Genomic DNA, 14,452 nt, shown 5'->3' on the forward strand with positions numbered 1-14,452 from the left:
AGTTGATTGCTCACTGGGTACCTGGCTTTCTGCTTTCTGGTTCAGAAGGAGCTGGGAATCATGATCCCACGTGCCCCATGCACTGGCAAGTAGTAGTGGTGTAATTTGTTAGAATCAGGGAACAGATTCCATCACACCATAAGCGATCATGTGGTAGGAGCCTAAATGGCACATATGTGGCAACATAACCATAGTTTTTGACATTTCCACACAGTATGTGATCCTATTTAGCCTTCTGCTTGCGTCTGACTGAGAATGAAGGAGGCCCTTCCCACCTTTAGTCTAGTAATTAGGGCACTTGACAAAAACTGAGTCCCCATCTACACACATTTCCAAAACCTCTGCCAGTGCAGTACCTGCTGCAGATACAACAAGTTGTGTGTGTGTGTGTGTGTGTGTGTGTGTGATGGGGGTACATGAGGGCATTGGGGATGGATGACCCATTATGACTCTTAATTTCCTTTGATCAGTTTTGGGCATGTCTACATGTGTGATTGCTGTGGAGTGGGTTTACTCTAGAGTAAATTACTCTAGAGTAAGCCCACCCCAGGCAGGTATCTATACATGTGGGGATATGGGAACAGATTTGCTGTTCCTGGCAGCAGTCTGCTCCTGCTCCCTCCTGCCCTGCACCCTACTCCTGCGGCAGCCAGGGGGAGCTCTAGGCCTCCCCTGGGTGTTGACACAGGGGCTGGCAGGGAGCACAGGGCCAGGAGACAGCTGTCTCCTGGCGAGGGCTGGGAGATTGCCCCTGCCCCCAGAAGCTGCCTGCTGCCAGGGCGGGCTCTGCCACCAAAGCCATGGCCAGGACAATGTCCCTCTGTCCCAGCAGCAGGGAGTTCCTGTTCCTACTTCCCCAGTCGAGGGCAGGGGACTTGGAAAGAGCTGCAGGGGAGGGGCAGGTCCCAGTCTCCTGCCCTGATCTGCCGGTGGGGCAACTAACAGAAAGCCCCCAGCTAGGCGGGGAATCTGCAGCATGTTTCTAGCCCATTCCCAGCCCCAGTTCTGCAATTGTGATCATTGGCTAGATGCTTTATGCTGCCAGGGCAGGGGGACATTGTCCCCACCCAGGCTGTGGTGGCAGAGACCGCCCCAGCAGCAGGCAGCTCCCAGGGGCAGGGAGCAATCTTCTGCCTCCTGCTGCCCAGCTGCCCAGGAGCAAATAGGCTGCTGCTTGGCTATCTACACATGCCGTACTGTGCAGTAACTAATCTTGAGTAAATTTGCTACTTGCATTTCCAGGTAGCAAATTTACTCGTGATTAGAGCAAATTACTGCACAGTGAGTGTCTGCATGGGTTGATGGTGACACCGCACAGAATTTATGTTACTCTCGAGTAAAGCATCTTGTGTAGACATGCCCTTTGAGAACATGTTTGTGCTTGCAAGGACAAATAGTCTGACAAAACCAAAGCAAAAAAACCAAAAAAAGAGAGAGAGCCCCAAACAAATAATTATTATTTGTTTCCTACTCACTTTCTAAAAATTTCTTCATAGGAAGTCTTTTTGCTTTATTTCAGATGGGGATCATGTCTCGTGACAGCTCAACACCAGTTTTCCTGGCTAGAAATGTCACTGGGCACCTCTCTGGTCCCTTACGAACTATTGGATCGGTTGCTGTGGGACGACATGGTAAATTGTGGAACTGAAAAATGGAGCATAAAGGACAGTACCAAGATATTTTTAAGATGTATAAAGATATTTAAGACTTCTGTCCTTAAATACTTACAGGGCTTCCAGCCTGATAAGTAGTAAAACCACAGGTATATGTATCTGAGGGCATAACTTGCCTCTGATATATTAAGCTTCAAGGCATTTGTTATTTTATTTCTCTGTGTGTGCGCACAAGTATGTGTATATATATTTGTGTATGTGTATCAATTGGTATAATTGTGGGTGACATCAGAAATGTGCTATAGAAGTTGAGTCCTTGTTTAAGGCTGTATTTTCCTCTTGTAGTTCTGCTTCTGTTCATCTGTCTTATGGGAATGCTCACTGCTCTTGGACTTTTTGGTTCATGTAAATATTGTAGATTTGTTCAAACTGATCCCAAACCAAAACCCTGGATAAGAACAGTCTTACATTGTGGAGGGGTTCTGTCCTATAACTGACCTTTGTGGCTGGGCCTTATTTTATAATGGCCAAGATTCAGATTGCAAATTAGACTTCTCCAAGTTCTGACCCAGATTCTAGCATAGCTGCTCAGATCCTGCTCTAGATTTCTTTATGTATTTAAACAAATGCACTGTCCTCACTTTTAAATGCAAGAGAAATAAAAGATTTCCCGGTTTCCACTTCCAGGACAAATGCCCTTCCTGTGATGAGATCACACGTATCAACAGGATATTGTAATTTTGCCTGTCTGTACTGCAGTCATGCTTCTGTTTATGCCCCTCCCCATGTTATAGCAGATTTAGCCCATGCTGTTTCAGGGTTTATTAACTCTTGACCTGTCTTCAGGGGTGCGAGTGTTCCAGTCATCGCCAGCAGCTAACAGCCTGAACTTCATTGGGGGCCCTGCCATTCTACTAGGTCTCATTGCCATGGGCCGTGATGACCATGCTATGTATGCTGCTGTCAAAGTCCTGAACTCTGTCTTGAACAGCAACCCGATGAGTGAAAAGCTGATGAGGCATATAGGAGGATACCAGGTGAGAACAAGCCAACCTGCTTTTGCCACTTGCCTCATTTACATTGTGTGTGTTTAGCTCCTCTGAGGACTTGGCTCGTGGAAGCCATTGGGAGTAAAATGTTAAAAGGCCAGTCCAGTAGCCCTTAATGTAGTCCCATGTGAGTTGCAACATAATTGAGAATGAGAGCTGCAGGTGTGGGCTCTAAATCTTGGGGCAATAACCTCACAAATATGCCACAATCAGTTAATGATATGGAGAGTGACCAGGGAAGACTTACTTCCAGACACAGCTAGCAAGGCACAAGAAGCCTTTCTTTACACATTCTAATAGTGGAAGGTACTACATTGGCCATTCTGTTAAGACCTTAGCCACAAAGCAGACAGAGAGGGTAGTTTATGTGCAAGCTCCCCTGATGCATAGCTCTCTGCCAAAGCTCTTTAACCCTCATCCAGGAAACTAGTTTGTGGGGCACATGTTCCACATGGCCCAGCCAGCTTGTGACTCCTTTGTGCTGAGACTTCCAGTAATTGACAGTGATGGGTTTTTAATGCTGTCTTTTGGGAATTGATTTGAACAGTCTGTATTCTGAAATGTATACTGACTTAGGTCTATCCCAAACTTGGCTATCATTACCATTCACACTTGAAACTCTACTTGGCTTAGACTTTAGGGGAAACCTGTACCGGGTTTGAGCAAACTGAGGAGGATAGGTATAATTTGTTTTTGTTGAGTATAGTTACTTGGGAACTCAAGCATACGTGAGACAGAGCAGGCCAGAGTGATAGCAGGGGCTGCCCCCAGACTTGCTTCATTAACCTCACTTCCAGCTTTTTATGTACGGTGCTAGAGCAATGTGGTGGGGATGCACTTCTTGGCTGAGCAAGCAGTTTAGATGCATCCTTTGATTCTTTGCTATACATTTTTCCAGTCCATATGATTATCTATGTCATATGGGGGTAGTTTTGTTCTCTGATTGGATGGTTAAAGCTTTTAACCAGGAGACTCATTTCAAAAGTACTTCCTACTTAGCCATTTGCTGACACATTTTTCACGTGAAAAAATATTCTACCATTTGTGAAATGTGGTGGGTTTTGGACACTTCTGCAAATCAGCCAGCAGTTGTCTCATTAATAGACCTTACTTGAGAAATGGCATCGTTTTTACAAAAATGTAATAACTATGCCATTAATAGCATCATTTTTACATTGTAATCTTTTTTTATTATTAATCTTTTTTCATCAAAAAAAGATTAACAATTGGTTTTTACCAGCTCCATGCACAAATAACTCAAAGTGTAACTCCACGAGTAATACTGCAGTGAACTCTCCTTGCTTGTTCATAACATTTAGACATCAGATACTATAATTTTCATACTCCACAAGTTGACATGCATTTTGCTCTTTTCAAATGCAACCAAGAAACATAAATTATATATATAAATTTTTGTCAGTTATAGCTCCCACAAGCTTTAGATGTACCTTAAACACTTCAGTCACTGCTTGAAGCTCACTTATAAGCATCAAGTACTGTGCATGTCTGGATGATGCACGTGCATATGTAAATCCTGTTAGCTGATTGTGCTGTACAGGAAAGCATGCAATAAGTTAAATGGAGAAGACTTTTTCTCCTGTGCTCACTACATCTGTTGAATTAAAAGAATTCATTAATAACTTTCCAGGTCCTGGCATACTTACTTAAGAGGAAGACACATTTGTTAAACAACAGGATTTTACAGCTGGTGCTCTCCATAGTAGGCACAGCTGAGCTTGGTTTTGAGTCCTCAGCTATCAAGAACTGTGGTGCCTTCCAATATGTTCTCTGCAACTTTGAGGTAAGCCTATTAACCTGCCTTAGCTGCTTGTGTGATTAAAGATGACAATAGGGTATGTACATAGTTCTGTGGAAATACCTTTTGTGTTGCTGTCTGCTGCAAAGCTGAACTTAAGAGAGAGAGGTCTGAACTAAAACCTTTCGGACTTGGGGCTGTTTGCAATGTGGTTTCAAACATGGCTTGAGCCTACACCAAAGTTCTCCAGAGTTACTCCTTATGCTTGCAGCCAGCAAGCCACAAAGGAGTGTTATTTAATTTCATCCATAATGCTTTACAAGGGAAGATATTATTGTTTCCATTGCAGGGAAGGAAAGGGGAAACTGCGGTGAAAACACTTGGCTGCCTGTGCTGACATAGAAGAGGACTAACACAGTCAGATTACTCAGTCTAATGCTCTTACCCCCCTCAACCCATGCTACCTCAAGTCATTTGGCTCAGACTTCATTGTTTGCATTGCACATTTCCTTTCTTGTTATTTCAGATGTGAAAGAGCTAGTGAGGATGTTGTCACTGCTCAGAGCAGAAGAAATGGGAATCAAGATTTCTGGGTTTTGTCAGCCTCTACTACTGAGTCATTGGGGGCAGTCTCAATGTGTTTCAGTTTCCCTTACCTTTTAAAGGGTTATTCTCTAATACCTTCCATAGGTTGTATGAGGACCAGCAAATGCATGAAAAGCACTTTAAGAGACCAGGGTGAGGGCGACATGCTGCAAAAGTGTAAAGATTTATTAAAAAGGGATAACTTATTTTGTCCCATCTTAATAAAGAAGCTGAACTCAAGATATCTCATGTTTCATTTGTCTTTCAGCTTTGGTTAAATGCACCAGAAAATCTCGACCTGACTGTCTTTTCACATCTCTTGGAGATTCTGCAGTCTTCCAGGTATATACCCAAATCTAAGACAGAGATGGAATGAATTATGCTTATCACTAATTAGCATTAATTGTGGCTGGGGTTTTCAAAGGGATCTAATTGCATGTCCAAATGATACTTAAAACCTATGGGAGACAAAGGCAACTGTACCTTCTGTGTTCCTTTGAAAATCCAAGCCCTAACTTCCTTGATCCTGAGCAAGATTGTACCTTAGATACTAAGGTAAGATTGTTCTTCAGATACTGTTTAGCGGTGTAAGCTTTCATAGGCTACAGCCATCAAGCCACCAGGCCTTGCTAGAGACCCAGGTGCCAGCTGTGTTCCCTTATCAACCCAGGCCACGTCATCACTGGATCAAAACACACAGATTATAACATCCAGGGCTCATTCATCTGTTCCTCTATCAATTTTATACCACCACCAGATTACAGTGTACCTCTCCTGTCTACATTGGACAGATGGGACAATCATTACATGAAAGAATGAATGGGCACCAATCTGACACTAATTCCAGAAAGGCACAGAAACTCATAGTGGAACATTTCAACCTCCTTCAATGTTCCTTCACTGACCTCAGAGGAGCTGTTCTTAAACAACAAGACTTTAAAAACTGACTTGGATGTGAAATTGTGGAGCAAGAAATCATCCACAGACTGGACTGTGCAAACTATGGTCTCAACAGAGACCATGCATTCTTATTCCCTTTGTCCCTTAGTGGGTTAACTGCCTTTCTCAGGAGTGCATCTCTCAGGAGTGTACCCTTCCTCTCTCCTCTGTATTTACATTCCCTTCTACCTAGAACCCCTGTTTTTTGCAAATCTGTTCATAGCATCTGAGGAAGTAGGATGTTTCCTACAAAAGCCTGTGGCTCTGTGAACCAGTTAGTCCCTAATACATCTAACTACCTCTCTGCAGTGAGTGTCTAATGTGCTACCGTGCCCTGCCTTCTGCCTGGCTTTAGACTAACATGGCTAACCAGCTCTCTTTACTTGACCTGTTAGTTGAGTAGCAGGATCCAAAGCATTGGTGACTGGTGCCTATCCCAGCTGATCACAAACTGGGGGGGGTTGTCCCTCAGCAGCCAGTTGTCAAGTGGAGAACCACCAGTGGCAAAAATGGTGAAACAGGAAGTGCACTTCCGGCTTTGTGGCTGATGCTTCCAGGGGGTGCATGGCCAATCTCAGGGGGTGCCTATGCATCATGTGCACCCCTTACATGTTGCTAGTGATCCAAAGACCTCACTCACCAGGTGAGGATTTGATCAGTTAACTGGGTTGATTGCAACCTGCTAGGTTCCTGCTTAGCTGCTGCTCCTCCTATTGCTCCAGCTGCCACAGCAGCCAGGGGCTCTGGGTTCTCCCTTTCTCCCCCAGCTGTGACTTCCTACCCCAGCCATAGGGGCAGTCAGTGGTGCGCAGCGTAAGAAGTGGAGGGTAAATCCCAGTGCCACACAGTGTGGGGCCTGGTGCCGGTGTGGGTGTTCAGTGTAGAATTGAGAATTGCCCATGTGGCTGCAGCAGCAAGGGCATTCATATGGTCTGTGGCCCAGGGGCCCACGGCTCACCTTGATGCAGCCTTCCTTAGTTTCGCTCATGGGGCATGCAACCCTGGGTCACTTGGAAGTTGAGCATCCCAGTATTAGAGAAAGAAAAGGCCTGTTAAGTCATTTTTAGTGATTTGAACAGGTCTCATTTTTTGTGGGCTGCATGAGAACAAGTCCAGACTGACTAGAGTTGGAATTGCAGTCTAGCTCTATGTACACCTTTTTCCTAGAGCAATGAGGTGTCTAGAAGAGCTGACTGGAACAGTGGGTAGACAGTCTTTTCTCTTGGGTAGACAGTCTCTTCACTGGTGAGAGCAATTTAGTCTGGAATTCCTTTTGGTATTCAATCTGTAGATTGTGCTGAGGATGATTTGTTGTCATTTATTAGTTGTTTATTCATTTCTTATAGTATGCTGAGTACTTTACAGAGAAATTTAACTTGAAAAACAGGTTTTTGTTTATTCATTTTCTATTTTTGTATCAGGGATGGTATGACATTACTTTTGTAAAAAAAAATAATTGGGGATTACATATTTTGAAAGAAAATTATTTTTGGTGAAAAATGTAAGACTTAAATTGAAATTTAGACTAAAGAGTTTTGATTTTATACCCCCCTAAAGCCCTCAAACTTGTGCAGGGAAAATAATATTGGTAACAAGTTCCAACATAAAGTTAAGTAGATTTGAAAAGATCTGGCAAGGCTGAAGTGGCTTCCTACAGCAAGCCTATGGATTCTACTCTGCTGGCACTAGGAAGCCACTCATAATCCTGTCTGGTGTTTCTTGCTGAGTTTTACAAGAACAATATTTATTCCTACCAGTACACCACTTTTAAAGTCAATAACTTCATTTCCTTTGAACTGTCTGAAACATGGCAGCTTCCAGGGAAGGGAGCAGTGGGGGAAGGAGGGAAACACATGAAGAAGGCTTCAGATCTCTATCCCTGACACATATTCAATTTCTCTGACAGTGTTTTGATCAGTTGCCAAGACAATATCAGAAGTCAAAGGTACAAATTGTAAGCGCAATCTGAGAATCCTTTTAGCAGAAACTCAGCAGATTTGGCTTTTTCCAGTAAAAGCTTTTAATGTTCCCATTGCTTTCATGCAGAGATGGAAATTGGAACGCTGAAGTTGCCTACCAAGTGCAGCTGGTGCCCAAGCTGATTTTCCTCTTCAATGACACTGAGATAAGTTGCTCAAGAGTCACCATTGTTTGTTCCATCCTCTCCCATCTGCTGCAGGGCTGCTTCAACACCAAAGATATTCTAAGGTAGATTGAACTCTGCAATATATTCTCAACTTGTAATTGAGTTGTTCCCATGCAAGCACAGGGGTGTGCTTATGTGGGATTCTGCTGGCCCTATCTTTGCATTTCTGAATGAGTATAGGATGATCCCTGCCAATAAACCAAAAGGGAAAGCCTATTTATTACAAGCCAGTTCAGCATTCAGATCAGCCCTGTTCATGCGAATGAGACTTACCATAGGCCAGACTTGTGATCCATACTCATGGTGGGTATGGATAACTTAACTTAAATGGGTCTACCCAAAGTTTGAGGTAGTGTTCAGGGTAAATAAATGTATCACTACCTGCCCCAGTTTAGTGTGTTATCTGAATGCCTTATTTGGTCAGTGTTTAAGTCACTGCCCATTTTATTCTTCAATACACTTGTATCTTTTGCAGGGATCTCTTGGCTCAGAAAATTTAAAGCATTAATTATTTGCTAATAAAAGAACATCTTGAAATATAATAGTGCTGTATTCTATAGCTCAATTAAGATTGGTCAGCATAGTAGCCAACCTGTGGAGTACTGGTAATCCAGACAGTGCTGCAGCCATCGTCCACGGAGATGTAGGCTACAGAGATGATTATATATCTCAGTGTTCGAAGTGCCATCTTGATTCCTAACATAATCCCAGCTCCAGGTGCAGCATTGTATGCTGGGACCTGTTGTGTCCATGGCTGTCAGCATCACTAAAATCTGTCGGGACTCTCATTCGTCCCAGAACTTGGGTGACACTATTCTACATCACAGCTTCTGAGCTGTCACTCAAAACATGTGATATTTTATCCTTTAAAGAACTCCATTCAATCTGTGGCAATGATGGCTACACTACTGAAGTGCCATTTATGTACATAGTATTATCCAGATTTTATGAAAATTGGAAAACATATTTGAGCAGAATATAGGTAAAAATGAGTTTGTCATGGCTGTCTCATGGCTAGTTGCTGCAGATTCTTAACCAGTCCTGGTGTGCCTGGAGACCAGATGGTGATCACAGTGTTGGGTCACTTGGAAGAGAGTTCCCAAGAACGTACAGATCTGACATATGTAGCAGTGCTACCCCAGAGTTGCCAACCCTAGTGGTTCAAACATAGGTCAGGATCCCAACATTATGAGATTTTTTTTAACTACAGAATTTTAAAACCAAAGTTGAAGGATCCTTTTTATTTGCCTTCTGGTTTAAGAGCCTTTAGGATTTATGTTTCAAGTGTCCCTGAAATCACAAGGGCTACAGCTTACATTTATTCTGAACGGAAACAGAGTTTCTCACACAATTGAAAGGTTTCAGGAACTGAGGCTTTAAATAAAGTCAGAATATTATGAACACACTGTGCATTTGTGAGAGTTATTAACACTGCTAACCAAAGGTAACTTCCTTTCTCTGAAAGGATTGGATTGTTCCTTGTTTACACTTTAAAACCATCTTCTGTGGATGAAAATCAGATTGGTCTGGAAGGTGCTTCTGATGGGCAGGAAGAAGGTAAGGAGCTCCTCTGAACAATGTCTGATGGATGGCCAAATACTGCCCATCTTCCTGGAGGCTACAGAGCACTGCTGTGAGGCACTGGGAGGGCTGGATGCCCCGGGGGACACAGTGGGAGATCTTCATGGGATGTGAGTGGAAATACCCATGTAGTTCAGGTTAAATGCTCTAAGGGCACAGACAGAAGTGCAGCTCCCTGCTGTAACTCAGAACGCTTTGCAGGAAGCTTTCTAAGTTACAACAGTACCCCCACCAAACAGAAGTTCACTGTTGGTTCCAGGGGGTGGTAATCTAGCTGCTGGGATTCCCCTAGTAATGGCACCCCCTCCCTCCCAGGCTCTCCCTCCCAGCCTGTAGCTGTTTTCAGATTGGGAGGGGAGAAAGGGAGTGGAGGGAACTCATTTTAGGGGTTCCCTAGCTGGCACTGGGTGGGGGTGGGAGGATGGGGTGGGTGGATTGAAACCCCTCCACCTTGTGGGGCTCCAATACACTCACCCTTCAGTAGGAAATGAAGAAACCTCCAGACAAAACCCCCTGCACTCCCTTTCCCCACTCTCATTCTGGCAACAGGTCAGAGGCTGGCAGGCAGACAGACAGACACAAGTTACAATAGATGCTATGTTTTGAAATGTCTTCATCTGAACTCTCATGCAATGAGGGTTCAGATTTTTCCAGAATCAGGCCCTTTCAAAGTACTTTGCAGTCATGTATTTCTGTTTGGTCACAGCTGTAGAGTGCTTTCAGGGGCCAGATTGGGAAAAATTGTCACTTCTGTCTGTGTCCTTAGGGTATACCTGTGGGCAGCCAGCCCCCTGTTGTAGGTGCAGCTGTACTGGCAGAAGTATGTTTTCTGCTGCCAGAGATACAATGACTCCACTTAAATGCAAAAGCACTATCTGCAGTTGCAGCTTCTTGCTGCCAGAATTGTTTCCACAATGATTTTAGTTGACAGAGCAATGTTTTCTACAGGGTATGATCTTTTTACCTCTCAACTGACATGGTTATGACAGCAAACCCTATAGTCTAGTCCTACAGAGTGTGTACACCTGAGTGAGTTAAATTAAGCATCTTTTAAACTGTTAAACTATTTGTGCCTGACATAGCTGCTGAAAGAGCTGGATGTCCAGATTTCTTGCAGTCTAAAATCTTATATTGGTCCTGACAGCAATTTTGTTGGATCTCACATATGTAAACACTGTAATACATTATATACGCTGATATAGCTTGAACCTCCATATACAGAAACTGGAGTTTGAAAACATCTCTTTGGTCATTCCATCTAACTATTTTCCCTGATGAGTCCAGGATTGTTTCTTATGGATTATTCTTCAGCATTTTTCTCAGTCTAGATTTAAATCTCTCTAAAGAAAGGGCTTGGGGAACAGATGTCAGAAGTGAGTGGTGCTTATAGCACCATACAGCCCATGTCCAGATGTTCTTGTCTGAACTTCTCTAGCCTGCTAAACACCCGTGAGATTTTTCTTTTTCCTGGGCAAGTCTCATGCAAACAAGGTTGTTCATCAAAGCACTGAAACACATGTTTTGTCTCTTCTCTACTTTATATTTTCTTCTGATTTTTGTAGCCTTAAGCCAAACATCTGGAAAGACAATCTGGCTCCGAAATCAGTTACTGAAGATGCTGTTAGATGTAATGCATTCAGACAAACTTCATCTGTCCTCAAAGTAAGTATGGCCATTTCATAGTGGAGTAGAGTAGGGTTTAGGTCTTTTAAAATGCCTTTTTGTCTGTGATTGACCATCATTGAACACACTATTAATATCTGAATCTCATCAGTCAGTGAGAGAGGCTTGAACTGAAGACCTTTTCCAGTGAATGTATTTCAGGGTTACAGTGATCTCCTTTTAAAAAAAGCAATATTTTCTCTGCATTTATTAAAGGCCAAGTTCAGAGAGATGATGGTTGTCTCCTCTACACTGCACAGGGAAAATAAATCTGTTGTGTGTTTAAAAATGAGTTTAATCCAAACTGTAGTTATGAACACTACAGTCACTTAATATCAACCATATGATGTTTGGATCATTGTAGTTTTGGGTTAAGGTTGCTTGAGTGCCCAAACTTAAGTGCCCAAACTGTGCATTTCCATCCCTTAATAGGTTTGGATTTCTTTTAAATTTAAGCCTTTATTCTGAGTGTCCTGGGTTTAGAATGCTTGGGGTAATTACAATATCCCCATAATATATTTTACACTAAATTATTGATGCATCTTCTCAACCATAATTTCATGTTAAATTTTTTTGTCTGGGAATAAATGATAGCTGGGGCCTGCTAGGGATTTTATGTTTTTATTTAGCTGAATGAACATGCTAATTAATATCCTTGTTTTGAGCCTATAGGTAAAATTTTAAAATTTCAATTAAGATTTCCCCTCAGGGACTTAGGCTCCTAAATCACTTAGAACATTTCTGAAAAATGTCCTTTGTTTTTAACATGTGTATTTTTCATATCCTTATTTCTTCCAGGCTGCAAGAGGAGATGTTCTCAACACTGGGGCCAGACTGGTTCCTGTTGTTCACACAAAGCCATCTGCACTCAAGCACAGTAGTGCTAGGAGTCAAGTTGCTTCTGTGCTTCCTCCACAACCACACCCTGCTGAATATGTTCAAGGAGGGAGTGGTAGCTGGACACTGGCTGGAAAACAGCTCTAAGGGATTGGATATCCTAATGGGTATGTCCCAGACATAAGGCTTGTTCCCAAAATATTCTTTTCCAGAGGAAGAGTTTCTTGAAAATGGTATTGACCATAGTATGAAAAGTCCTGATCCAGTTGCCTTTGTAAGTAATAGCAAAATAATTGGAACTTAGTGTGGGCTGAAATGAAGGGCAGGTTGAAGAAAGGGAAGGGCTGGGATTTCGGTATTTAGGTTCTTTTGCGCGGGTGGAAGGGGAGTGTTGCTTTCTGCATCATATTCCAGGGTCAGCAGTGGTGGGAAGATGGTGTTTGCCCTGTGTTTTATCAGAGGTCACACTGGCCTTTAAAGTCTATTAGATATTCAATCGTCATGTAGCATGCACCGGGCCCCAGTAGCGGCTGCGATGTCCGCTGCTGACCATGTGGTGCCTGCCCCACTTTGGGTCTACGGGTACCCTCCCTTTTCTCCCGTCTGCTGCACCTTGATGTAATTGGTTAATTGGTAAACAGGGAGGATGCCTTCTAGTCCCTGAATGAGCCCTCATCTATCTGCCAGATGGCAGGTTGCTTCTGGATCTTGATGGTCTCAGTCTTGTCCCTCAAGTGCAAGGTGAGCCTTCCTGGCCTATCCATGGCCCCTGGGCACTAATTGCCTTAAGGGCTGATTTCATAGCCTCTGACCTCCCCTGTAGCCACACCCATGCCTTGCAGATGTTACCGTCTGATCAATCTGCCTTGTAAGGGTCTTGGCCTTCTCAGCCTCTGCCCCTTTCCTTTCACTGGGCCTTTTAGTCCAGACCAACTGTATTGAACTTGGCTTCTGGGCTTCAGCCTCCTCCCTACTCCTGGGCACTGAGCCAGCTGTGCCCTGCTCTCAGGCTCTGTCTCTGCTCTGCTCTTGGGTACTGTTTCTGTCCTGCTCTGCTCTCAGGCTCTGCTGGGACTTCCATCACCCCTTAGTCCTGCCCCAAACCACTGGCAGAAAACTGTAACACAGGAATAAGCCTTCAGGCTATAATCCAAACTCCTGACTGGATCTACACACAGCAGCATCTCCTTGCCTGCATCACAAACCTTCCCCCTGCTGTAGGTCACATTCCCTTGCAAGTCAGCAGTATTCTACTTGCATTATTCTTAGGGTAGGCCAGGTGTCAGCTAGGGGCTCCTCTGCAGCTCTCCTGCCCAGGAGCTTTATCCCCTGCAGCCTTTATGATCAGACTGCCCTAACCTGGCTCAGGCCCTAGGCTTATATGTTTCCTAAGCCGTGTCCCTTTATGGTCAGGTGACTTCCCTGGGTTGGCTGCAGGTGTTCTCCTTTACATTGCTGCCTAGTTCATTGCCTAGGCAGGGGTCTTCTTACAGCTGGCCCCGGTTTAGGTGCTTGGGCTGTAGTTGCTGCAGTCTTTCTTTTAAAGCAGTGGTCCCCAACCACGGGTGGCGACCCGAATGAGGGTCGTGGGGACAATGCTGGTGGTGCTGCACAGAAAACTACAGGCCAGTTAGTCTTACCTCAATCCTGGGTAAGCTTTTTGAGAGAATTATTCTGGCACATGTCCATGAGGGGCCAGCAGGGGAGCTTATGCTTAGGGGCAACCAACACAGGTTCATTAGAGGCAGGTCCTGTCAGACCAACCTGGTGGCCTTCTATGACCAGGTCACAAAATCCTTAGATGCAGGGGTAGCAGTGGACATAGTCTTTCTGGACTTTCGGAAGGCCTTTGACACTGTCTCTCACCCTGTTCTCATTAAAAAACTGGGGGACTGTGGTGTTGACACCTACACAGTCAAATGGGTTGCCAGCTGGCTGGAGGGTCTCAACCGGAGAGTGGTGGTGGATGGGTCCTTTTTGACCTGGAGGGACGTGGGCAGTGGGGTCCCCCAGGGCTTGGTCTCTTCGGGCCTGCACTGTTCAACATCTTCATCAGTGATTTGGACGAGGGGGTAAAAAGCACCCTGTTCAAATGCGCAGACGACACTAAGATGTGGTGGGATGTGGGCACGCTAGAAGGAAGTAATAGGCTACAATCGGACCTAGACAGGTTACAGGGGTGTGCGGATGAGAACAGGATGGGATTCAACACTGACAAGTGCAGGGTACTGCACCTGGGGGGGAAGAACCAGCACCATACCTACAGGCTGGGGAACTCCCTTCT

The 14,452-nt window shown here is 44.2% G+C and overlaps 1 protein-coding gene across 1 annotated transcript in view; it reads left to right on the forward strand.

Moving 5' to 3' along the window:
- Window positions 1-14,452, forward strand: part of WDFY4 (WDFY family member 4) — a 376,632-nt gene that overhangs the window by 123,246 nt on the left and 238,934 nt on the right. Inside the window, exons 22-29 of the mRNA XM_019502557.1 lie at window positions 1,520-1,631; window positions 2,460-2,650; window positions 4,311-4,463; window positions 5,272-5,345; window positions 7,989-8,150; window positions 9,554-9,645; window positions 11,232-11,331; window positions 12,130-12,335. Coding sequence (XP_019358102.1) covers window positions 1,520-1,631; window positions 2,460-2,650; window positions 4,311-4,463; window positions 5,272-5,345; window positions 7,989-8,150; window positions 9,554-9,645; window positions 11,232-11,331; window positions 12,130-12,335 — 1,090 coding nt within the window. The remainder of the gene's footprint in view (window positions 1-1,519; window positions 1,632-2,459; window positions 2,651-4,310; window positions 4,464-5,271; window positions 5,346-7,988; window positions 8,151-9,553; window positions 9,646-11,231; window positions 11,332-12,129; window positions 12,336-14,452) is intronic.

The sequence above is a fragment of the Gavialis gangeticus genome, unplaced genomic scaffold (assembly GCF_001723915.1).
Source record: "Gavialis gangeticus isolate Ggan-Ray unplaced genomic scaffold, GavGan_comp1, whole genome shotgun sequence".
Lineage (NCBI taxonomy): Eukaryota > Metazoa > Chordata > Crocodylia > Gavialidae > Gavialis > Gavialis gangeticus.